Here is a 25,687-nt window from a genome sequence, read left to right on the forward strand (position 1 = left end):
CCGGAAATGTCATCATGTCTTCTGAAGTCTCTCAAGTAGTAAGAAGACGAGCACAAGTGTAAATATATTGCCTTATTTTCCTTTAAAAGAGATGTTGTTTGTAATGTATGTCATCCATAAATACAATGAAAGGGAAACAATCAGGAATCAGTCTCACCAGGCACAGCTTCGAACACCAAACTTCTGAATTGCCACCAAGACTGTCGGCTCATATTGAGGTATGCCGTGGATCTCCTCAAGGCGGCCGAGGAGCTGTGCTTGGGTGAGACCCTCATGAAACATCTGTTCCTTGCCGGACGAGCCTCTCAGTGCGGAGGACCTTTTTTTGTTGCCATATTGGGGGGTGGTCAATCACGTGTGCCACCTTAAAGGAATATGAAAAATGAAAATTCTCTCATTATTTACTCATTATTAAAAATAATGTTGAAGATATTTCAGCTCTGTGGGTCCATACAATGCAAGTGAATAGATGCCAAAATTTTGATGCTCCAAAAATCACATAAAGGCAGTATAAAAGTAATCCATATGACTCCTACCATTAAATCCATATTTTCTTAAGCAATATGAAAGGTGTGGATGAGAAACAGATCAATATTTAAGTCCATTTTTGATAGAAATTCTTCTCCCTGCCCAGTAGAGGGCGTAAGCATGAAGAATGTGAATCACCAAAAACACAAGAAGAATGTGAAAGTGCAAGTTAAAGTGGACGCTGACTGAGCAGGGAGGATAATTATTGTAAAAATTGACTTAAATGGTGATCAAATCTCTTCTGTAGACATTGATTTAACCACTGGAGTCATATTGATAACTTTTATGCTGACTTGTGTGATTTGTTTGGGCTTAAAATTTTTGGCACCCATTCACTTGCATTGTATGTACCAAAAGAGCTGAGAAATTCTTCTAAAAATCTTCATATGTGTTCTGCTGAAGAAAGAAAGTCACACACATCTGGGATGGCATAAGGGTGAGTAAATGATGAGAGAATTTTCATTTTTGGGTGAACTATAAGGAGATGGAGGTACTTCTCAGGGGATGGACCTCCACCTTAGAATCCACTTCCCAGGCCGAGCCCTGCCTTCCCTATGGTTCTTCACAGGCCAAACGTTGCCAGAGACAGAGAGCTACAGCTTCCCAGAAGGGGCTCGATTCAGCTGCTGAGACCACCAGGAGGTGCCCAGCCCGTCCACCGCTGACCAGCAGGAGGCGCCCAGCCTGTCCGCCGCAGACCGCCAGGATGCGCCCGGCCCATCCGCTGCTGAACACCGGGAGGCGCCTGGCCCATCCATCACTGACCGCCAGAAGGTACCGGCCCATCCACCACTGACCGCCAGGAGGTGCACGCCCTGTCCCCAATGACCGCCGACCCTTTCCTCGTCCCTGCCCTGGAGTTGCCTGACCTCATTGCTGCCCTGGTGCTGTCTCCCTTCCTGCAGCTGCCCCCCTTGATTAAAGACAATAAGATTTTAAGCAATCAAATGCTTTCCTAAATGTAGGTAATGCTTTGTGTCTTCAATATGATGTAATGTTTAATTATTTATGCATTTTACTATTGACAATGACAATTGAGAGGAATTAAGAACACAGAGGGGGACTTAACAAAACAGTTGCTGCACTGTCGCGGGTGGTATTTTAGAGCAAAAACCTGCAACTTATTCCCTAACCATCCGCAAACCAGAATGTATATTTAGATACATATACATTGTGCACTGTGCAGTTAATCACACTTTCTGTATTCTAAAGAGCCAATTCTGGTGTCTGGATCACAGTGGTGGAATGGTGCTGTACAGTCCCAGCAAAATATGCCAGATCATAGTAGTCTGCTGCATTTCCCACAGCTTAGCACTCAGAACTAGCCTGCTAGATGGTGAAATGCACTTGCATTCAATGCAGATTTTTTTGTGTGTGTTTGGGTTCGTTACCTAATTTCCATAATTCTTTAAGTGAATCAGGTCCCTTAGCTATAATTGTAAGGGTGTTGTCACTAAAGGTTTCCTTAACTTAAAGGTATATTCATGTTTCAATATCAATTAAGCGAAAGAATTTGTGATATAATCTTTATTACCAAAAAAATAAATAAAAAATAAACTCGTCCCTCCTTTAAAAAAGCAAAAATCAGTGAGGCACTAACAATAGTTTTGGAGGGTTTAAAAGCAGAAATGTGAAGCTTGTAATTTTATAAAAGCACTTACATTTATCCTTCTGTTAAAACTTGTATATTATTGTAGCTGTAAAGTTGTTTAAATCCTTGTTTTTACAGTCGTTTTAGGGTTTATGGCATTATGACGTCATGGCAACAAAGTAGTAATTGGATATAACTTTACACAGAAAAGGTGTGAATTCATCACACTAAAATCATGTTAACATGCATGTTGTTGACATCTTGTGGTTATACTTTTGAAACAGATAGTATTATAACGTTTACAGATTGGCCCCTTTTACTTCCATTATAAGTGCCTCACTGTAACCCAGATTTGTGCTTTTTTGAAAGAAAAATATGGAAAAGTCTAAATTAATTTAGTGGTAATCAACATTATGCCACAAATTCTGTCAAATGATCTTAACTTCTATTGAACCCTGGAATATTAACTTTAAGAGGTTTCTTGCAACTGGCACCAGGTGCTAAATAACGTAGACTGCACATGCAAATAAACAACACTATCAGCATATGCAAATTCCCCCCAGAATATCTCTACATTAATAAGAAAAATTGTACCAGTCCTAGCTCAAGGTACCTTCCTTATCCCATTCCCCTCTTCTCTCCTGTCATTTCCTGTCTCTCTCTCTCTCTCTTTTCTCCCCAGCTGTTTCCCGTCTCTTTCCCACTTCCCATCTAGTATCAAAAAGATTACAAAAAAATTAAAAAGTGGAACTTAAAAAAAATTTAAGAATTTGTCAGGAATCAGGGTAGTGGTTTCATCTTCAAGTTAAAACATTGAATCCACCACTGTTGTGGCTGCATTGTCCTCTGCTGCTAATTTCACTCCTCTTAGTGCCATCAGTGGCAGAAACAACACTGTGAAATCACTACAGAGTGACTGGGAATGAACAGAAAAACACGTATGGTGTATTTATCCTTTCTGGAGTTGGTGCATGAAGGATGTATATACTGTACAGACAACAATTATTAAACAGGATGAATGTGGTCATCATAACACTGACAAAATAACCATTTAAACATTGGACAATGTAACTGCATACACCATGACAAATACATAATGCATTAAAAGACAACATAAAATAAAATAACCTGGACTGCTCTTTATATATACTGGAAAGCAATTTGTCAGGTTGGCTTGATTAAACGTGCTTTTATAACCGCCTTTGATCTCAGCTCAGTATCAAATAAAAAAATAGTCATATCAGTTGACAATAGATTACTTGTAATGAACAATATGAGCTACTTCACCTACAAATGACTAGCTCTAAAGTAACCCAATTACTGGAGCCTTTTCTTCATGTTGCTTTCAAAAGAGATGCCAGAGATGTAAAATTCCATTAATTGTTAATTTCCATTATAAGTTTATTTTAAAGTGTTCTGATTAACAGAAAAGCAGTAAAAATTATCTTGCCGGGAAACAATTTCTTACAGTTGTTAGGCCAACCAAAACATCCTGTCTTAGCCAACTCTAGAGGAACTAATTGTGCAAGCCAAATTTAGAGCAACAATAAAGGCCTCACTGATCCTCTGTGAGGTAATAACAGAGGAGATGTGTTTATGTGGCCTGTGCCCTCTCACAGCTCAAGGGTAAGTTTATTTTAAAGGGATAGATCACCCAAAAATGAAAATTCTGTCATTATTTACTCACCCTTCAGAGAGGGTGGAGTCCAAGCGGTCTCTTGTGTGACGTATTCGCGTTGTTACCGACATAATCTCACGTTCTCGTTTGAGACATCCAGGATAAGAATACAAATGCACCATTGGGAGTAAAGAAACAGATAAATACAGATCAATACCAAAACCACCCAAGCTACTTTATAGCGTTCCTCCACACAGCGTTCCTCCTTATAAACAGCGCTGCATCAGTTCTCGCGTTTCAAATGCCAATGCGAATACGTCCCACCCGTATTCTGCTAGGAAAGAATTTTTTTTTCTAATTTAATATCAAGACAATAGTCATGCAAATTACATGTTATATATATTATTATTATTATTATTATTATTATTATTATTATTTTCAGATAAATGGGTGATTCTGTAATTACAGGCACTTGACCTGATCAATATAGAAATAAATAAATAAATAAATAAATAAATTCCATACATGTAGTCTCACTCATTATTTTATAGTGATGTCACATATAACAAATTATTTTTTTTCCAGAATATTTATCAGACATTTACTATTAATAAAATGAAAAAACAAAGTTTTTCTACTGTCGCAATGGCAAAGTGTCTTAAGTTATAGAATCACCCTAATGACTTATCTTGGTCTACTTTTTTCTGTATGGAGCTATCATTTATGAAATTACCAACAAAGAGATTTACCTGTTTTGTCCATCTTTCCCCTGCATCTTCCGACTGTTTTCATTCTTAACCGCGTAAAATAGCCATCAAATCAGAAGGCGTCGTCAAGATGATGACGTATACAAAATGTTCCTCCTATCATTTGACGTCTAATTAATCTCAGTAGCGGGAGTTGTCAGAATACGGGTGGGAAAAAAATAATGCCGCATGTACCGCTGCTAAGAGGAAGCATTATTTAGAGTTTAAAAAAGTACTTAAATATTTATCTTTTTTGCAACAAATGTGATTGTGTCTATTTAGAAAACATTAATTTAACAGCTGGTGTCATATGGATGACGTCTATAGGGGCTTTTCCACTGCACGGTACGGAACAGCTCGACTCGACTTTTTGGGGGTTCCCTATCTGTCACTCACTCGACGTTGTGTCGATGTAGTGACACTAGGGGTCACTCTTGGGAGCCCGAGACACCTCTGGTCTTTGATAAAAGGCCAATGAAAATTGGCGAGTGGTATTTGCATACCACTCCCCCGGACATACGGGTATAAAAGGAGCTGGTATGCAACCACTCATTCAGATTTTCTCTTCGGAGCCGAACGGTCGATGTTTACTGAGCTGACTGTTCATTCACCTCTGCTGGATCTGACAGCGCATTTCAGTGGCTTCTCCCTCCTCTGCACTGGTGCACTGCAGAGAACGCTCCTGTGCGCTTTGGCAGAAATAAGAGAGTATATTTTTCTAAAAGAGTATATTTCTCTAAAAGAGCGGCACATACAGAACGTCTTTTTAAAGACGCATCTTTTTAAAGATGCCTTTCCTTTTGTGTGTTATTCCTGGTTGCGGTCGTTATCTCTCAACTTCTGACGGTCACGATCGCTGTCTTTCATGTCTGGGCGCAACCCACACGGAGACAGCGTTCATGAATGGATCATGTACTCATTGCGAGAACATGACCATGGCAACGTTGCGGTCGTGGCTTGCTTTCATAAGAAAGCAAGCCACCCCAGCGGCTCCCCGCTTCGGTCCTTCTACCTACAGGTATGAGGCCAGCGTGGCTAGCACTGGGGGTGACTTGGGGACCCCAATGGGACCACCTCTGCCAGGTATCCCCCCACGGACCTCCCATTCCCCAGCACGCTCGACTGCCCCGATCGGGCTTCCTGATGAGTCCGCCGGCTCGTCTCATGATGAGTTCGACCTCTTGTGCGGAGCCTGCGAAGCTGATGAGCTCTCGAGCGCAGCATCGGAGAGCGGGCTCATCCAGTCAGACGCAGAAGCCTCAGATGGGCTCCCCCCCTCAGTTACGGTTGCCCAGTCACAGGCTGACACGGAAATGACGGAAATGTTTTCCCAGGCACCTCAGTGAAGGGCGAGAACGCTGCTACCTTGTGCGCGGAGATCGCTACCCTCCTACAGAAGGATACGATAGAGCCTGTCCCTCCGGCCGAGATGAAGAAGGGGTTTTACAGCCCCTACTTCATTGTACCGAAAAAAGGCGGTGGGTTGCAGCCAATCTTGGACCTGTGAGTAGTGAACCAGGCTTTACACAGACTCCCGTTCAAGATGCTGATGCAAAAACGCATCCTAGAGAGCGTCAGGCATCAAGATTGGACCACGGCGGTAGACCTGAAGGACACGTACTTCCACGTCTCGATTCTACCTCGACACAGACCCTTCCTGTGGTTTGTTTTCAAGGGTCGGGCACATCAGTACAAGGTCCTCCCTTTCAGCCTGTCCTTGTCCCCTTGCATCTTCACGAAGGTCGCAGAAGCCCCACTAAGGGAAGTGGGCATTCGCATCCTCAACTATCTCAATGATTGGCTAATCCTAGCTCACTCTTGGGATGTGTTGCATGCACACAGGGACCTGGTGCTCTCGCACCTCAGTCGACTAGGGCTTCGGGTCAACTGGAAAAGAGCAAGCTCCTCCTGGTTCAGTGCATCACTTTTCTCGGTTTGGAGTTGGACTCAGTCTCGTTGACGGCGCGCCTCACGAACGAGCGCGCATAATCGGTGATGACCTGTTTGAAGGCGTTCAGACAGAAGACTGCGGTTCCACTGAAACTCTCTCAAAGGCTCCTGGGTCATATGGCATCCTCAGCGGTGGCCACTCCGCTTGGGTTGATGCATATGAGACCGCTTCAGCACTGGCTTCAGACTCGAGTTCCGAGATGGGCATGGCGCTGCGGGACACATCGCATGGCCATCATGCCGATCTGTCACCACCGCTTCAGCCCTTGGACCGACCTCATGTTTCTACGGGCAGGCGTTCCTTTAGAGCAGGTCTCCAGGTGCATCGTGGTTACGACAAACACCTCAAAAACGGGCTGGGGCGCTGTATGCAACAGGCACGCTGCCACCGGCTTATGCGATGGCACATCAACTGCCTCGAGTTGCTGGCAATTCTGCTCACCCTGTGGAGGTTTCAGCCGTTGATCCAGGGCAAGCATGTGTTAGTTCAGACAGACAACACGGCAACGGTAGCATATGTCATCCGTCAAGACAGTCTGCGCTCCCATTGTATGTCACAACTTGCCCGCTGTCTCCTCCTCTGGAGTCAGCAGCACCTCAAGTCGCTGAAAGCCACTCACATCTCGGGCGACATCAACACTGCAGCGGACGCGCTGTCACGGAAGGTTACCCTCAGGGGAGAGTGGAGACTCCACCCTCAAGTGGTCCAGCTGATTTGGAGTCGAGACCTGTTCGCCTCCCAAGAATCCTCCCACTGACCACTCTGGTACGCCCTGACCGAGGCACCTCTCGGTATAGATGCACTGGCACACAGCTGGCCCCCTGGACTTCGCAAATTTGTGTTTCCCCCAGTGAGCCTACTTGCACAGACCCTGTGCAAGGTCAGGGAGGACGAGGAGCAGGTCGTCCTGGTAGCACCCTACTGGCCCATCCAGACGTGGTTCTCGGACCTCACGCTCCTCGCAACAGCCCCCACCCCCCCCGGCAAATTCCCCTGAGGAAGGACCTTCTTTCTCAGGGACGGGGCACCATCTGGCACCCGCGACCAGACCTCTGGAATCTCCATGTCACTTACGCAGAAGACTTAAGTGGCCTACCACCCGTGGTGGTAGACACGATCACTCAGGCTAGGGCCCCCTCTACTAGGCACCTGTATGCCTTTAAGTGGCGTCTGTTCGCTAAGTGGTGTTCTTCCCAATGCAAAGACCCCCAGAGATGCGCAGTCAGATCAGTGCTTTCCTACCTGCAGGAGATGTTGGAAGGGCGGCTGTCCCCCTCCACCTTGAAGGTGTATGTAGCCGCTATAGCGGCACACCATGACACAGTGGACGGTTAGTCCTTAGGGAAGAACGACCTGATCATCAGGTTCCTGAGTGGCACCAGGAGTTTGAATCCCTCCAGACCATGCCTCGTTCCCTCATGGGACCTCTCTGTAGTTCTTCAGGGTCTACGGAGAGCTCCCTTTGAGCCCTTGCAGTCAGCTGAGCTTAAGGCACTCTCTTTGAAGACTGCCCTCCTGACTGCGCTCACTTCCATCAAGAATGTAGGAGACCTGCAAGCGTTCTAAGGAAGCGCTGTCTCCAAGCAGAGGATCGTCCACTGGCTCACTGACACCATAACACTGGCATATCACGCCCAGGACATGCTGCCCCCGGTAGGGCTATAAGCCCATTCTACCAGGGGTGTAGCAGCCTCCTGGGCCTTGACCAGTGGCGCCTCTCTAACAGACATTTGCAGAGCAGCGGGCTGGGCAACACCCAACACCTTTGCGAGGTTCAACAATCTCCGGGTGGAACCGGTTTCATCCCATGTAATGGTACGCACAAGCAGGTAAGTCCGGGACAGCTGGCCGGGTGTATCGCTTGCGCATAGCACCTTTCACCTCCCCTGAGCTGAAGACGTGCACTGTTTACTCCCAGTAGTGTTCACAAACTGTGTTCCCTGGATGATTTCCTCCGAGCCCTGTGGCAGACGAGTTTGCGGAGAAACTCGCTGCCGGCTCAGTACACATGCTAACTAAGCCCTGCACTGGGGTAGGTACTCCGCATGTGGTGGTTCCCCGTAGGTAAACCCATGCAATGTATATCTTCCGCTAATTCGTTTCCCTGTTGGTAAACTGCGTCTTCCTTGGGCAGAGGCCCCTCTGCCCTAGTCACTATGCTTGTAGAAACTCCTCCCCTGGTAGGACCTACCATGGGACTTCTCCACATGACATACTTCCGACAAAGCTCGGCAAGACCATGTGACGTATTTCCACTCAAAATACCCCCCCCCCCTTTGGGCGGGGTGTGGTCTCGCGGTGTCTTCCCCTTGGGAGTGACCCTCCCCAACTATACCTGGTGGCCCCAGTCAGTTAATTCCTTTTTTTGGGGGGAGAGGAAAAAAAAGAGGATAAGAGGCCACGACTGGGCTAGCCTGTCTCTACTTTTGGGCAGTCGACTTGTCACCAAAGGGCCGTTCGACACTCATAACAGTGTTGGGGGCGGTTACGTGTCGGCCTGGTGCGCTGGCTACGAGGCACACAGTGGTCTGCCCGTCACACACCGGCAGTTCATGTAACACAGTTCAGCCAGTTGCTGCATTTCGTATAGGGACCCCTAGTGTCACTACATCGACACAACGTCGAGTGAGTGACAGATAGGGAATGTCCTGGTGACTTGCGTAACCTCCGTTCCCTGATGGAGGGAACAAGACGTTGTGTCCCTCCTGCCACAACACTGAACTACCCGCTGAAATGGCCGTGACCTTGTCTCGGCTCCTCAGCACAAAACCTGAATGAGTGATTGCATACCAGCTCCTTTTATACCCGTATGTCCGGGGGAGTGGTATGCAAATACCACTCTGCAATTTTCATTGGCCTTTTATAAAAGACCAGAGGTGTCTTGGGCTCCCAAGAGTGACCCCTAGTGTCACTACATCGACACAACGTCTCATTCCCTCCATCAGGGAACGGAGGTTACGCAAGTGACCAGGACGTTTTCCACTGTGAATAGTACCTGGTACCTGGTAGTTTTTTTAGTACCACCTCGGTCAAGGTTCCAAGCGAGCCGAGCCAATACTAAATGTGACGTCAAAACCCTGCAGATCATTGATTTGCCAGAGAGAATCGTCACTACCAGCGTCACTGGATTTGCGACATGGGACATAAACCCGCTAGTTTTAAAGTTAGCAACAGCGATAGCAGTATCATTTGTTCACGTGACATTCGAATTGTAAAAAGAAATGGCAGTGCGCAAAACCACGCTGTGGTCAATAAACGAGGTGCAGACTTTCGTCTAATTAGTAGCCGAGGAGAGGATCCAACGAGAGCCGGATGGGGCTATGCAACTATGACGATCAGCCTATAATCCCACCCACGTTGAGGCTGCACTAAACTGCAGTGGAAAAGCAACCTCAGAAAAGTAAAGTGAGCAGAGTCGAGTCGAGTCGAGTCAAACCGTAATGTGCAGTGGAAAAGTGCCATAAGCTGACTGTCTGTGAGTTTTGGAGCTTCAAAAGAGAAATCTCCATTCACTTGCATTTTAAGAACCTACTGAGCTAAGATATTTTTCTATTTTTCTTCAAATGTGTTCTAGTGAAGAAATGAAGTCATGCACACCTGGGATATCATGGGGGTGAGTAAATAATGAGAGAATGCTCATTTTTGGGTGAACTATCCCTTTAAACCACAATACAAGATTCCTGTGTATGATGTAGTCTATTTACTAAAACTTTATGACATATCGTCTGACTTTTTTAAAGTTTTTAAATCACACTTATTTGAAATCACTTGCCATCTTTTTTTTTTTTTTTTTTGCAGCTTAGCTCTCAAACAAAAACATAAATGATTGAAGCAAAATTGTCCCACTAAATTTAACATCAATTTGATCACAAGAGGATACAATGAAGATTAAAACTTGTGTGTATTTTTTATATATTAAATATCATTAAATATTTGTAATATCCCAGCCTAATATATAGAGACTGCAAGTGTTCAATTTATAGATAGTTTCCCTGAAAAGAGTAAACACTGTGGCTCTGTGGAACTATTAAAACATTGCTGTTTGTTTGAGCATCCCGACCATCCCAAAACAGCAGCACTGGCATGAGTTTGGGGCAGGACTATCTGTTTGTCCAAACATGACAGATAGGGGAAGTGTTTGGGGAAACCTGTTTGAAAATAATCCTTTATTTTTGCAGTTCCATTTGGTGAGGCTAGTGCCACATAAATTATGGGCTTCTAGAGAACATCTTGTTTTAATTTTTGAGCTTGCATCACTCATGTAATGATACATCATCTGGATTGTCTGTTAATCATTTGCTGCCACTTCGAAAAGTCAGTGGCAACGGGGTAAAAGGTAAACTTGTTTAAACCGTGTATGCCACATTACTACTCTTGGCGGAAGTGCAACACAACACCAGCAGTAACTCTGATGCTTCAAACCACAGAGCTCAATGTATTTCGGCAACACTGATGCAAGTCATGTGGAAACCACTTTACACACTACATTTTTTAAGTAACTTAAAAAAAAGAAGAAAAAAAAAGATTTTTCTGTTATATTTAACATTTATCTGCCATACTTCTTTAAAATGTAAAATTAGTCACTATAAACAGTTGCCAACTAAACGTGTCATGATAGATTACAATAATATCTCCCGATCTCATCTACATTAGCGTCCTTTAGTTCTAACTCAAAGTCAGGGGGCTCATCAAAGACAGAGGCACACGGAGGAAGACACATGGACCATTCCAATCTTGTAAAAGAGGGTCCAGGAAGATGAGAGGGATGTTGGCCCTTGAAGACTGATAATATCACCATGACCAAGTTTAAATGAGCGCCTGCAGTTTTCCTGCTCTCTGCTACACCTCTCATACATATGTAAGATTAGAAACTGCTGATCAGAATTGCATGGAGAAAACACAAGCCAAGGGCACACAAACAGACAGAGAGCTAAACAACAAAATTAAATCAAAGATCCAGAAGCACAGCTCACCACAGAGATTACACCCCATGGGAGACACAGGCCACAGACCTCAATTACTGCCATAAAGAATCCAAATAACTTCAGTTTGCTTTATGTAATGCATACCTACTGTCAGTAAATGATATGTAGATAAAAGATCCCCTTGATGCACTGTGTTAGCAGTCATAATAGCAAAGCAACACACAGTGGCAAGTAACGAGATATTTGAGGAATCTTTCCTATCATTCTGTTCCAGATGCTTACATTTAATATTAAGAGTACGCTGGCCTGGAGCTCAGCAATAATCTCTATTAGACCTGTACCTGTGATGTACTCACAGGCATTGGTAATAGTGCAACCACACAAAAGAGCATTATAGAACTTTGAGAATAAGCACATAAATAGGGACCCTACAGTAGATCGGTAGCTTGAAGACTATGAAATAAAATCCAATGACAGAAGCGTTATTCCTGTCCATGATCCTAATGCATTAATATTGTCTCTTTTAATACAGCTGCTGTTGAACTGTTCAGTTCAAATATGTGAATTCTCTCTCTCCCCTGTCTCTCTCTCGCTCGCTCTTTCTTTCTCTCTTTGATGTTTCAGGAGTGAGGATTAAAAGCTCATTGCAGAGGAAAAATTTTGCTTTCAGCATAATTTCTACAACCCCAATTCCGAAAAAGTTGTGACAGTATGAAAAATGCTAATAAAAACAAAAAGGAGTGATTTGTAAATTATATTCACCCTTTGCTACATTGAAAGCACTACAACTAAACATTATATGATGTTTTACCTTGTGAATTTCATTGTTTTTTTTTTTGTTTGTTTGTTTGTTTTTACTGTACAGTAATTTCAAATGATTGCAACACACTCCAAGAAAGTTGGGACAGTTGAGTGTTTACCACTGTGAAAAAGTGTTTGGGCACTGAAGACACAAGATTGTTAAGTTTGAAATTTGGAATTTTCCCCCATTTATCAATTATGCAGGTCTTTAGCTGCACAATTGTACGGGGTATTCGTTGCCGTATTGTGCGCTTCGTAATGCACCACACATTCTCAATTGGAGACGGTGAGGACTGCAGTCAGGCCAATCTAGCACCCGCACTCTCTGCTTATTTGGCCAGTATGTGGTTTGAAATTGTCCTGCTGAAAATGCTGGGATGTCCCTGGAAAAGACGGTGCTGGATGGCAGTATATGCTGCTCCAAAATTTTTACATACACTACCGGTCAAAAGTTTTGAAACACTTGACTGAAATGTTTCTCATGATCTTAAAAATGTTTTGATCTGAAGGCGTATGCTTAAATGTTTGAAATTAGTTTTGTATTAAAAAAAAAAGTTTTTGAAATTGATGATTTGGACCAAATAATAAAGATAAGCAGCCAATAAGTGCCCAACATAGATGGGAACTCCTTCAATACTGTTTAAAAAGCATCCCAGGATGATACCTCAAGAAGTACATGTCTGCAAATTCTAGACAAAGGGTGACTACTTTGAAGATGCTAAAATATAAAACAGTTTTGATTTATTTTGGGTTTTGTTTAGTCACAACATAATTCCCATAGTTCCATTTATGTTATTCCATAGTTTTGATGACTTTACTATTATTCAAAAATGTGAAGAAAAAAAATTATAATAAAGAATAAGTGTTTCAAAACTTTTGACCGGTAGTGTATATGTCTGCATTAATGGTGCCCTCACAGATGTGCGAGTTACCCATGCCAAGGGCACTGACAGCCCCCTGGCCCGTACAGACACTGGCTTTTAGACCTGACGCTGATATCAGCATGGATGGTCCATTTCCTCTTTGGCATGGATAACACAACAGCTGTTTTTCAAAAACTATTTGAAATGTGAACTCATCGGACCAAAAATCCAGTTCCACTGTTCTACTTTTTTAAGGTGAGACCGAGCCCAGAGAAGTCGGCAGCACTTCTGGACAGTGTTGATGTAGGGCTTCTGCTTTGCATAGTAAAGTCTTAACCTGTTAACGTGCGCCCCCTTGTTATGAGCTCAAGCCCAAATGGAGATACTCAAAATACAATGGCTGTAGTTCACCCCCACATTTTGGTCTCTTTTGAAAGGAGACACTTGGAAGTTTGTTGTTAAAAAGTAAAAATCAATAAAATTGTTAGAAAATGTCTTGGTTACTGATGTAACCTCTATTCCCTGATGGAGGGAACGAGACATTGTGTCGATGTAGTGACACTAGGGGTTCGATCTTGAGAGCCCCAATCACCTTTGCTTAAAATAGAAAAGGCCAATGAGAATTGGTGAGTGGAATTTGCATGCCACTCTCCTCCCCAGACATACGGGTATAAAAGGATATGGCGTGCGCCACTCATTCAGATTTATGCTGAGGAGCCGATAGAGAGTCCCGGCCATGTCAGTGGCCGGTTCAGCGCCGCGGCATGAGGGACACAACATCTCGTTCCCTCCATCAGGGAACAGAGGTTACATCAGTAACCAAGACGTTCCCTGTCAGTCACTCACTCGACATTGTGTCGATGTAGTGACACTAGGGGTTCCTATAGGAAACGCCGCAGGTGCTGAACCGTGTCACGAGGTACGGAAGAGTGGACAAGGGCAAGCTGCTGCGTGCCTCGCAGCGAGTGCTCAACCACGTCGTGACCTTCCAGCGAGCTAGGTAAGGCGTCTCCCTAGTCACGTTACGGGGGGAGAGAAGGCACTTAGCCAAGGAGGCTACCGCCGGAGCCTTTCCTGATTTGCTATTAAGAAATTTCCTGCCAAGCACTTTCTAGAATAGCGCTGGGAAGTGCTCTTCCCTCTCCAGGAGGGAGGGCACTACGGAGACCACATCCTACCAGAGGTTAACGTGGAGAATACCTCACATGGACTTACCAATGGGGAAGTTCCTGACAGACAGGGAAGCTCACATTTATTGAAAAGTGATATTGTAAGGTGTCCTGGCCAGATTCCCCACAATGGCCCTTATCAATCATGGCTTCCTAATAATTCCCATCCATTAATTGGCTGTATCACTCTACTCTCTCCTCTCCACCAATAGCTGGTGTGTGGTGAGCGTACTGGTGCACTATGGCTGCCGTCGCATCATCCAGGTGGATGCTGCACATTAGTGGTGGTTGAGGAAAGTCCCCTTGTTCATTGCGTAAAGCGCTTTGAGTGTAGTGTCAGAAAACTGCTATATAAATGTAACATTCATTCATTCATTTATTCATTAGTGCCTAAACACAGAAGAGTAAACATTATAAAATAAACATTATCTTGTCCATATATTTTACTTCCAATCATAATTGAGTTGCTATAGCATTGTTTAAATAATCTCATGTGGATTCCAATCATATAATGAGGCAGAAAGCAGATTATTGGCAGGTGAAGATGATAGAAGGTGTACAGCTCTTCTGCAATTCCAGCTACAGGACTGTCAATAATCATATACAAATACCAGAGACTGCATGGAAATAATTGTACAAACCATATATTTTTGTAATCATCTATTTACAGTAAGTATGAATTTCAGAGTAAAAAAGCTCTTTATTTCATGGAAAGTTGACTGATAAACAATAAATAAACACTAATTATCCATCTGTTCTTCTGTGTTCTCTACCACTTCTCAAAGACTCTAATAAAGACTCTTACAAAATGCTTAATTAATAAGACAAAGACATTAGTGATGGGAAGATCAGATCATTTTACTGACTTGGATCTTTGAGTCTCGTTCAGCAAAATGAACGAACCTTTATTCAAGTCATTTCGTTCATTTGAGCAGAATTAAATTAAAATGTTACATTTTCAATAGCCAAATCCCCTCCAACACGTCTGCTTACACAAACTTTGATTATAGTCCCAATAAGGAAAAAATTATAATGCAGCCAAGGACAAATGATGAGAAACAGAAAGATTAGTTCACCTCTGGAATCTTCTTGTCCGAGTTGTTCGTTCTTTTGTAACGTGAGTGCATAGCGTATACGGCTGTCATGTGACAAAAGAACAAACGACTTGGACAAGAAGACTCGAGAGGTGAACTAAATCATTTCCTGTTTCCTGTACAGTGCCTATGCGATTTTCACGTAACAAACGAACGGAGGTTGCGCAATGCGCATGCGTGGCCAACACAAAATGAACGAATCACTCTCTGAGACTACTCGTTCTTCTGAGTCACATAAAAGATTCGTTCAAAATGAACGAATCGTTCATGAACGACCCATCACTAAAAGACATGTGTCTCTCTAAACAGAAGTTCAAAGTGAAATCTGAAACTTTAATTAGTAATTTATCTGATAAACATCTAATAAACATAGTCAGTGGATACCTGAGCTTGCATTTGAGGATCAAGGTTACACTGTCTGAAGAGAGCGAGACAGAGTAAGAGAGAGCCCTAAGAAGCCAAACTTTTTTTCTCCTGGACAAACTAAAGCACCCCAGGCAAACAAAGCCAGTGTTTACATTACACGCTGCGTCATTTTAAAATTGGTTTGTTTAGGGTGACATCACTCTGTTTAATGTACTGTTCCAGCCATGGAAGTAATGCCAATAATGCAGGTCTTTCTCTCTGTGGATCACCGCTTTTAGTGCTGTATCACTTCTTTGCCTTATTAAACATGTCAAATTATCTGATAAAACCGCAAACTCTCTCCACGCATTTGCCGTGGCCACAGTGTCTTTGTTGATTTTATGTTGTACACCATTGTAAATAAAAACGTCACATCCAAACCACACCCACAATTAGTTTTAACCAATCATTCAACACTCCTCGACCAGCCGAGTTCTCCAAGGTCAAGAAATTCCAAGATGTACAGGAGAAATATCAGCAAACAAACACCTTGGCAGAACAAAAACATCACTTGCACTGCATTTTGTCATCATTGTTAGGCTAACTAAAAGAAGCCTGTTCAACCGGTAAGTATAAATTAGCCTAGAGAAAGACTCTCTTCCACAAATCTGGGTCTCTACACAAAACAACTGTCCCCACTGCATGTCTCTCCACATTAGGAGCATGAAAGCTATTTTTTCAAAACTTCCCCCTTCTTGTGCTTGTGGCGGTTTGCAAACATTTGGACATAGCAAAAATAGTGTCATATTTGTGAGATATAGAAGACAACAAATCAGCAAAAAAAAAAAAAAAACAAACAAAAAAAAAAAACATTTTAGCAGTTTTAGGCAATTTATCCAGCAGTTTTTGATGTAGCATAAATAGGCCTACTCTACACATTGCACAGCCATACTCCCACATTATGCACTCGGCACGCTCACACCAACAAAAAGAAAAAAATAATATTTTACATTCACCAGCAAACTACCTTCTTGTTGTACTTCATGCCTGTCTGGGCAAATACATTATGTTCCTGTCTGGGCCAGTTCAGATTGCAACTCTGTTGACAAGTGGCCCTATTCCTCTCTCTTCAGTGACCGTCAGGATACACTCTGTAATACATCTAAGATGCTTTCCTCTCAACACAGTTCAGAGGAGATGCACGCAAAACCTCCAGAAAACAGAGCTAACAGAGCTGTAGTTTCCTTTTCTCTGAGAGGAACCACCATTATATCAATGCATAATATTCACAGCTTTATCATAGCCGTGCTGATTTAGGCCATACAGCACAATTGTGAATGTGATATTGCTTTTATACAACAGTTCAAAGAAAAAGTAAATAAAAAATTAGGAAAAACTAAGGAGTCACAAAAAAAAAAAAAAAAAAAAAAGAACGCATTTGTGCATGGAACTACTTTCTTAGGGCATGGATCAGGATCTGCCATTGCTAGTTCAAAAGATGTGCACAAGCCTCCAAAACATCACTTCAGAACTAGTAACGATGGCTTTGGCTGTTTCTAACAAGTCACTGAAGAAACAAGGATGTGTGTGTGTGTGTGTGGGAGAGAGAGAGAGAGAGAGAGAGAGAGAGAGAGAGAGAGAGAGAGAGAGAGTGAGAGTGTCGCATCTGTCGCAAATCCCAAACAGTGTAGCTGTGATAAACCTTAATGTTGAAGCTGTTCCAAGCTGTAGTGTAGTAGTAATCGGAGCGATCATGAAGTGAGAGACATTGCCGATGACTTCAAAGAAACTGCTCGCTGACTGACGTGCATGTCAAACTTTACATACTCATAACACATAAAAATTGTCATTTGTCACCACCTGCTGGCTAAAATCTTTAATGCCATAGGGATAAATTAAAAGATACACATCTAGCTCTTTTACACATCTGTGCTGCTCTTACACTTCAGTTTAGAACACCATGAACACAAGCAGAGTGATACAAACAGTAATGCGTCCAACTGCTGATGGTGTGAGACACCAGTACTCATGGAACGTCTCGTCCAATCAGATTCTAGGACCGGAACAAACTTTTGTATAATATCCAATACGCGTGACGTCCTACGCCTGCGTAACAAGTGCATACAAATGGAAATCGCTTCATTGCACACATGGAGCTCTAAAATACGATTGCACACTATCAGCCACAGGTGTTGTACGATGAGTTTGGCTGAAACTGCGAAAACTGAAATCAAAACCATGTACGCAAACGTAATACAGGGAACACCAGGAACGGGAGAGGGATGCGCATTTTCAATGTGAGGAATTAATTAATGATAGTGCCATATTAATCTATTATATATAAAGCTGAATATTATGTATAATAACATGGGAAAATATAATCCTAATGTAAAATGTCATGTCTGATTTTATTTCATCAGTAAATTATTATTATTTGAAAGTATAGGCATGCACTTCCATTGAATATGTATTTTTGAAAATAATTTTTAGATGTAATCAGAGACAATATTATTTCAGAAAAATAACATTTTAATTTAAAATATTTAAAATGTATTTAATCAATGACAGTGTGTAACAGCATGTATCTAACATAATTTTTTTAATTCAGTCAGAAGAACTATTAGCTTCAAGAACTGAACCGAACAGTGAGTTCAGTATCGTGAACCAAACCAAATCATGAGATGAGTGAATCGTTACACCCAAACTAATCATACATTATTATTATCACAGCCGTGCTAATATTCAGTACAACAGCATAATTAGGAGTGTGATATTCCTTTTACACAACAGTTCTATAAGCAAGAAGATAATATCAAGTAACTTGCAATTTAGACATAATATGGCCGGTTATTTCTTTCATTTTTGCTCCACTAATTGTAATCATTCCACACAAAGCCACAGCAGGATCAACAATTGTGTTTTACCAAGCAATATGCAGACTGACAGCCTGTCTGGAACGCTGCAAACACAGACAAGCAAAGTGATTAACAGTTTAGTGTTCCAGGGCTGCTATACTAAATATCAGCACTATTAGAATGCTGCTTGTCAATCAGATTAGAGGACCAGAACTAACTGTTGTATAATGATGCATAATATTCCCAGCTTTGTCTTCTAGTCAAACATTATTGCTATTATGGGACAATTAAACCACCTAAATGTTATTGATATTGTTAGTAGTGTTAACCTACAGAGAATGATATTTCAAACACATAAATGTTTACTGTACAGTCTCATGGCCTAATTTATTTTTTCACAATGCATCAGCTCTTTGGTGTTGTTTTGGTGATGCATGTAGTGTTTTAAAAAATCTAGGCTGGTAACTTAAAGATTGAAGGTTCAAACCCAGAGGGGAAATCCATGAACTATTACCACTGTGCCCTTGAGCAAAGCACTTAACCCCTATGTTGCTCCAAGGGGGATTGTTTCTATAAGTGCACTGTTAGTCACTTTGGATAAATGCATCTAAAAAAAAACATAAAAACAAACAAAAGGGCATAGATTTCAACAGACAGACAGACAGTAGACGGAAAGCAGATCTCACCTCATAATGTGCCACTCTCTGTGACTCTGAGATGAGCTGAGCACTGCACACTTTGCAGTAACTGTTTGTGAAAAGGCCCTGGTCCACCTCTGTTGACTTCATCTGGATAAAACAAAGAACATGATTTTAGCATTGCTCACTAAGTTTAAATAAGATTAATGAATCTGATAAAAGTAGAAAACCGCTGCACACAGTGCATAGCTCCGAAACATATACTGGGATAAACACACTGTCATGAAAACATGTGTCACATGAATTATTCATGAAGACATGATGTTTCTGTCACTTTTATTATTTCAGCATGCATTGAAACAGTGTGCCAGCACCAGGACTTGACATGCTTCTGCTAAAGCTGCATTTCCCTCCTGAAACAGCTTATAACAGACAGCAAATGTTTAACAGAAAAAAACCTACATATGATTGCCATGTGGTAAAACAAATATAAATAAATAAATCCAGGAAAAGGTGCTGTAAGCACTGGTACGTTTTATGGCATGGAAATGTCCTATTTACCCGACAGATATCCCTGAATTAGGTTTCGTAAAATATATCTCACCTGTCTCTGTGACAGTCCAAGATCAGAAGACTTTTGTCAATTATTTTGCATATTCACAGGGCAGCCCATACTGTATATGGAAAGCAGGAAACTGCAGCATGTTAGTTCAAGCTGATTATTCAAGTTAATCAGCATATTCAGCTTCATAAGCAGTTGTTTGTTTGTTGAGTGAGAATGCTATTTCCAATCTCCAAAAATTAGGCATGTTTATTTAACGTGTTAATTTAATGCGATTAATTATATAAAAAAATAACACGTTAACAGTTTGCTGTCAACTGTAGGCTTGTTCAATGATATGAGAATAAAACAAACCATATATTTAGTTCTTAGGACACTTTTTATATAATCCATGCTTTATTCATTTTGCCACAATAATGCATTTTATTTAAAACTGAATTTCAACCTGTATAATATATGTATTATAGGCCCTACATATTAAATTTATAAATATTTGAATTATTACGCATTATTTGTATGAATTATCTTTATTTGGGGGCCTTTCTCAGCAAATAACGTTGTATGTGAGTTATTCGATTAATTATTCGGCATGTCATGTAATTAATTTTATAAAAAAATTTTAATCGATTGACGGCCCTAATATAAATGGTAGTGAATGGAGCACAAAGTCTCGTGAGACCACAGCTTAAGTCTGGCAGAAATTCCAGAATGGCTAACATCACTTGCAGCACCTTTAATGGCAATCTATTGCCAAACCCAAAACTAAAATAAATATTCACAAAGTTAAATTTAAACTTCAAAAAAGTGAGCAGGTCAAAGGCTTAAGGGTCTAAAATTCCCATATTAGTCACAGTATTTGATGGATGCCACTGGGTACAGGTATAGGAGAAAAAACTAATAAGAGATTATGGAACAGGGTATGGTTGCACCAGCTGTGCGTAAGGTCTCACTTAAGTTGAGATGTAAAGTTCACACTAAGGGCTTAGTAAGTACTAGTCAGTTAGTCAGTGCTTAATTTGGTTGCACCAACTGATCTTAAGGCAAGACTTAACTAGTAGGTCGTAAGCTCACCGTAAATAATACGTAGTCGCATAACATGACATTTACTTGTATTGATCCAATAAGCAGCCTTCAAATTTGTACACAGAAGTGTTAAAAAGCTGTGAAATTCAGTTTGATCTTGTTACGGTTGATGTTCAAACCTTGTTTGCTCACGTAACAATCAGCTGTAATAAATTATATCCCCATTGAAATATGATACATAATAAAACAAGATTTCATTAATGGTAGGCTATATTTAGCTTATGTAAATAACAATATTCAATAACTGTGTCTAAAATGAATAAGGGGCAATAAATAAATACTAATACAACAGGCTGGAAAAACAGACGTTTATCCATTTTAATATCTTATATATTTCATATATGTTGAAACTTGACACTGGGTGGCGTACAAAGGAAAGTGCACCGTTAGATCGGTTTCATGCTGAAGAAGTAAATTTTTTACAAAATGTTTTCTCCCATAAATGTAAACGAGTGTAAATGCCAACATCATCATAAATGTGGAAAGGACAGAAGCCTGTCAACCAAAACATGAGCTCACTGATGTCACTAAATGAGTTTACTTTTTTATTCCATCCGTTACTTCTGGAGGGTTCCGTAAATATTAAGTTCATACACAGGGTTAATGGTGCAATGCTCACATATTTAGTAGTGCATAAATTGTGACTTAGTGCCCATTTATGCCACAACTAGGCTAAATTGTAACTTACGTATAACTGGTGCAACCGGCCCCAGTTGAAATCCCTTTGCAATAACTCACACTTTTCTTCTGAGGGAGAGAGGCTCTGCTATCAGACTTTAAAGATTCTTTATGTGTCAAACACTAGACTAACAAACTATTTACATTTCAGTTTTTCTAAATATTAGTTGTGTGAGACATGTCTGTGATTTTGGCTGGTTTCTTTATATGCTGAGAGATCTATGTTGGTAATGAAGGAGCTGATCACTCTGTAATTGCCCTTTGCACACTCTGCCTCATAGACCAATTAGAGCGTCTTTATAACTACAGTTACTAACAGCTGCACTGATGAGGAGACAAGGCTTAAAAATCCAATAGGACTTTGCCACTACGTAGCTTAAAGTAAGGAAATGCAGTGAGTGGAGGGCTGGTGTAATGAGAAGCATCTTGTCTGTTGTTTACTTCATCCTTTATTTCCACAATCTATTTATCATTGTTTTCACTTTTGTTTGCTCCTTTCACATACCCAGCATCTGAAATCATGTACTGTCATGAGTATGCACTGCATTTGATGAAGGACACACTTCTTGGCCACTAAAACAGTACGTTCTTTAGGTATGTGTGCGAGTAGTATGAATTGATTCCGGACATACTTTATCCGAGAATGTGGGTATTGACCAGTGACTCTCATATACATTGTTATAACAACGACTGCAAAAATGATCTACTCTGGTTTTGTTTTGGGATGGGACATTTTGGTCATTTTGTCTACTCGAGAACTCTAAATAACTACGTACTCGGCGAGTACTCAGGGGTACTCCAGAGAAATTATGGGATAGTACTCTAGAGTACGGGAAAGTAAAGTGTCCAATCGATCCACACTTCAGAATCTTGCTGCACTTCAGAAACTAATACTGCAGTGGGTCATCCGGGTATTTTTCGATTTCTCACAAACATCTTGTTTTATGATTACTGAGGATTCAGACATATTACTCCATTGGCATTTATGTAGCTCTATTTTTCTTTTTTGGATTTTTGTTTGTTTTGGTTCTTGGCCAGCTTTTTGCCATGTCCACACTAATACATTTTCTGTTGTGAACGGATTGATTTTTCTCTGCTTACACCTCATCCACACTAGAACAGAGTTTTCCTCCATCAAAAACACTCTAGTACCGCATTAGGAAACTGAAAACAGATTAATGTGGACGTGGCCTTATTTACACAACATATTCAATATTAAAACAAAAAATCCATTAGGCTTTGTTTAGACAGGCAGCAAAAAGATGATTTTTTTATTTTTTATTTTATTATTATTTTTTGGTGAGTGATTTAAGATACGGTATATATGAATGTGTATACAAAGTAATGAGCCTCATGAGTTCAGCACCGAAGCAAAATGTCATGAAAAAACAGATCTGATATCATGACTTGCAAAATGAAATTGCACAGTCTCAAAGATTTGAAAAACAAATTTGTTTCTTGTGCAGTGTGAACAAAGCCTTAGGCCCCGTCCACATGAACACAATATTTCTAAAAATGTCTCGGAAGCACAAGTAAACTGCGTTTTAGGTCACTGAAAATTGAGGTTCCCTATCTGTCACTCACTCGACGTTGTGTCGATGTAGTGACACTAGGTGTCGCCCTTGGGAGCCCCAAACACCTCTGATCTTTGAGAAAAGGCCAGTGGGAATTGGCAAGTGGAATTTGCATGCCACTCCCCCGGACATACGGGTATAAAAGGAGCTGGCTTGCAACCACTCATTCAGATTTTTTCTTTGGAGCCGAGCGGTTGTGTTTCAGCTAGCTGAATTCCTCCACCGATCCATTCACCTCAAAAGCTGTTGGATTTATGGCGCATTACAGCAGTTTCTCCCCCTCTTGCACCAGTGGTGTGCAGAGAACGCCCCTTGACACTTCAGCAGCTAAAAGAGTATACCCTTCCTAATAAAAGAGTATATTTTCCTACTAAAAGAGTGGCACAGACGGAGCGTCTTTTTAAAGATGCCTTTCCGTCTGTGTATAATTCCTGGTTGCGGTCGCTATCTCTCTGCTTCTGACGGCCATGGAGACATCGTTCGTGGATGGGTCATGTCCTCATTGCGAGAACATGACCATAGCAACGTTGCGGTCGCGGCTTTTCTTCGTCAGAGGGAAAGCCACCCCAGCGGCTCCCCGCCTCAGTCCTTCTACCTACGGGTATGAAGCCACGGCAGTTAGCACTGGGGGTGATTTGGGGACCTTAATGGGAGCTTTTCCGCCCGGAAACCCCCCACGGACCTCCCATTCCCCAGTATGCTCGTGTGCCCCAGTAGAGTTCTGGGATGAGACCGCCGTGATACTGAGACCCTGACCGGGCTATGTGCCCAAGGTTCCCATGACCCCGTTTCGGGATCAGGTGGTGAATCTGCAAGCACTGCCCCAGGAGGAGGCAGACCCAGCCTTGTTGTTGCTGTGTCCGGTGCGTGCTTTGTGCATCTATTTGGATCACACGCAGAGCTTTAGATGCTCTGAGCAGCTCTGTGTCTGCTTTGGAGGACAGCGGAAAGGGAGCACTGTCTCCAAACAGAGGATCGCCCACTGGGTCATTGACACCATCGCTTTGGTATATCATGCCCAGGACGTGCCGCCCCACTTGGGGCAATGAGCACACTCTACTAGGAGTGTGGCGGCCTCCTGGGCTCTGACCAATGGCGCCTCTTTAGCAGACATCTGCAGAGCAGCGCGCTGGGCAACACCCAATACCTTCACGAGGTTCTTCAATATCCGGGTTGAGCCGATGTCGTCCCGTGTGTTGTCAGGTACGAGCAGGTAAGTTGCGGGACAGCTGGCCAAGTGTACTGCTTGCGTATAGCACCTTTCCCCTCCCGGAGGCAAAGACATGCACTTTTTACCCCCAGTCATGTTCACGAAGACATGAACCCTGGATGTCCTTCCTCCTAAGCCCTGTGGCAGGCGAGTTTGCAGAGAAACTCGTTGCCGGCCCAGTACATGTGCTAACTTGGCCCTGTACTGGGGTAGGTGCTCCACATGCACTGGTTACCCATATGTAACCCTGTGTGATGTATCTTCCGCGAGACGTTTCCCCCGTTGGTGAACCCGCGTCTTCCTTGGGCAGAGGCCCCTCTGTCCCCAGTTGCCGTGTTTGTAGAGCTCCTCCCCTCCTGGGTAGGACCTACCACGGGGACTTCTCCACATGAGACACTGTCGACAAGACTCGGTAAGACCATGTGACGTATTTCCACACAATTTCCTCCCCCTCGGGCAGGGTGTGGTCTCCGCGGTGTCTTTACCTTGGGAGTGACACCCCCCGATGCGGACGCTATATGGCCCCCAGCTGAACGATTTTTCCTTTTGGGGAGAAGAAAGAGAAGAGGCCGCGGCTGGGGCAGCTGGTCCCCATTTTTTGGGCAGTCCACTTGTCCCCAAGGTGCAGGGGACCGTACGGCGCTTGTAAGAGCATTGGGGGAGGTTACGTGATGGTAAGGTGCGCTGGCTACGAGGCACACAATGGTCTGCCCGTCTTGCACCGCCAGTTCAAGTAACACAGTTCAGCTAGTTGTGGCATTTTGTATAGGGACCCCTAGTGTCACTACATTGACACAATGTCGAGTGAGTGACATATAGGGAACGTCCTGGTTACTTTTGTAACCTCCATTCCCTGATGGAGGGAACGAGACATTGTGTCCCTCCTGCCACAACACTGAACTACCTGCTGAAATGGCCAGGACCTTGTCTCGACTCCTCAGCACAAAACCTGAATGAGTGGTTGCAAGCCAGCTCCTTTCATACCCGTATGTCCGGGGGAGTGTCATGCAAATTCCACTCGCCAATTCCCATTGGCCTTTTCTCAAAGATCAGAGGTGTTTGGGGCTCCCAAGGGCGACCCCTAGTGTCACTACATAGACACAATGTCTCGTTCCCTCCATCAGGGAACGGAGGTTATGAAAGTAACCAGGATGTTTTTGAAAATGCCTTCTAAAGTGAAGACTGTACGATTTGATTTTGGAATACGATGACATCATGAGCACTATTTGTTCATGGTAATGGTTGTTTCTAAATATTGGGTATGTGCTGGAAATTGACAGGCAAAGTTTGTTTTGTTGTGGTCAGCTGTGATAGCTTTGGTAACATGTTTACAAGCCAGCCTAAAATTTCTAAATCATTACCCTGCTATACGGAGGCGTATGGATATACTACATCCATTAGTTATAATTAAATCTCTCTGGACGGAAAAAAGGAACTTCAATATATCCACAATGTT

At 42.5% G+C, this 25,687-nt stretch overlaps 1 protein-coding gene across 1 annotated transcript in view; it reads right to left on the reverse strand.

Annotated features, from left to right (window-relative positions):
- Positions 1-25,687, reverse strand: part of LOC127439926 (zinc finger matrin-type protein 4-like) — a 177,953-nt gene that overhangs the window by 122,548 nt on the left and 29,718 nt on the right. The window contains exon 2 of the mRNA XM_051696224.1: positions 19,173-19,274. Within this exon, the coding sequence (XP_051552184.1) occupies positions 19,173-19,274 (102 nt within the window). The remainder of the gene's footprint in view (positions 1-19,172; positions 19,275-25,687) is intronic.

The sequence above is a fragment of the Myxocyprinus asiaticus genome, chromosome 4 (genome assembly GCF_019703515.2).
Source record: "Myxocyprinus asiaticus isolate MX2 ecotype Aquarium Trade chromosome 4, UBuf_Myxa_2, whole genome shotgun sequence".
Taxonomy (NCBI): domain Eukaryota; kingdom Metazoa; phylum Chordata; class Actinopteri; order Cypriniformes; family Catostomidae; genus Myxocyprinus; species Myxocyprinus asiaticus.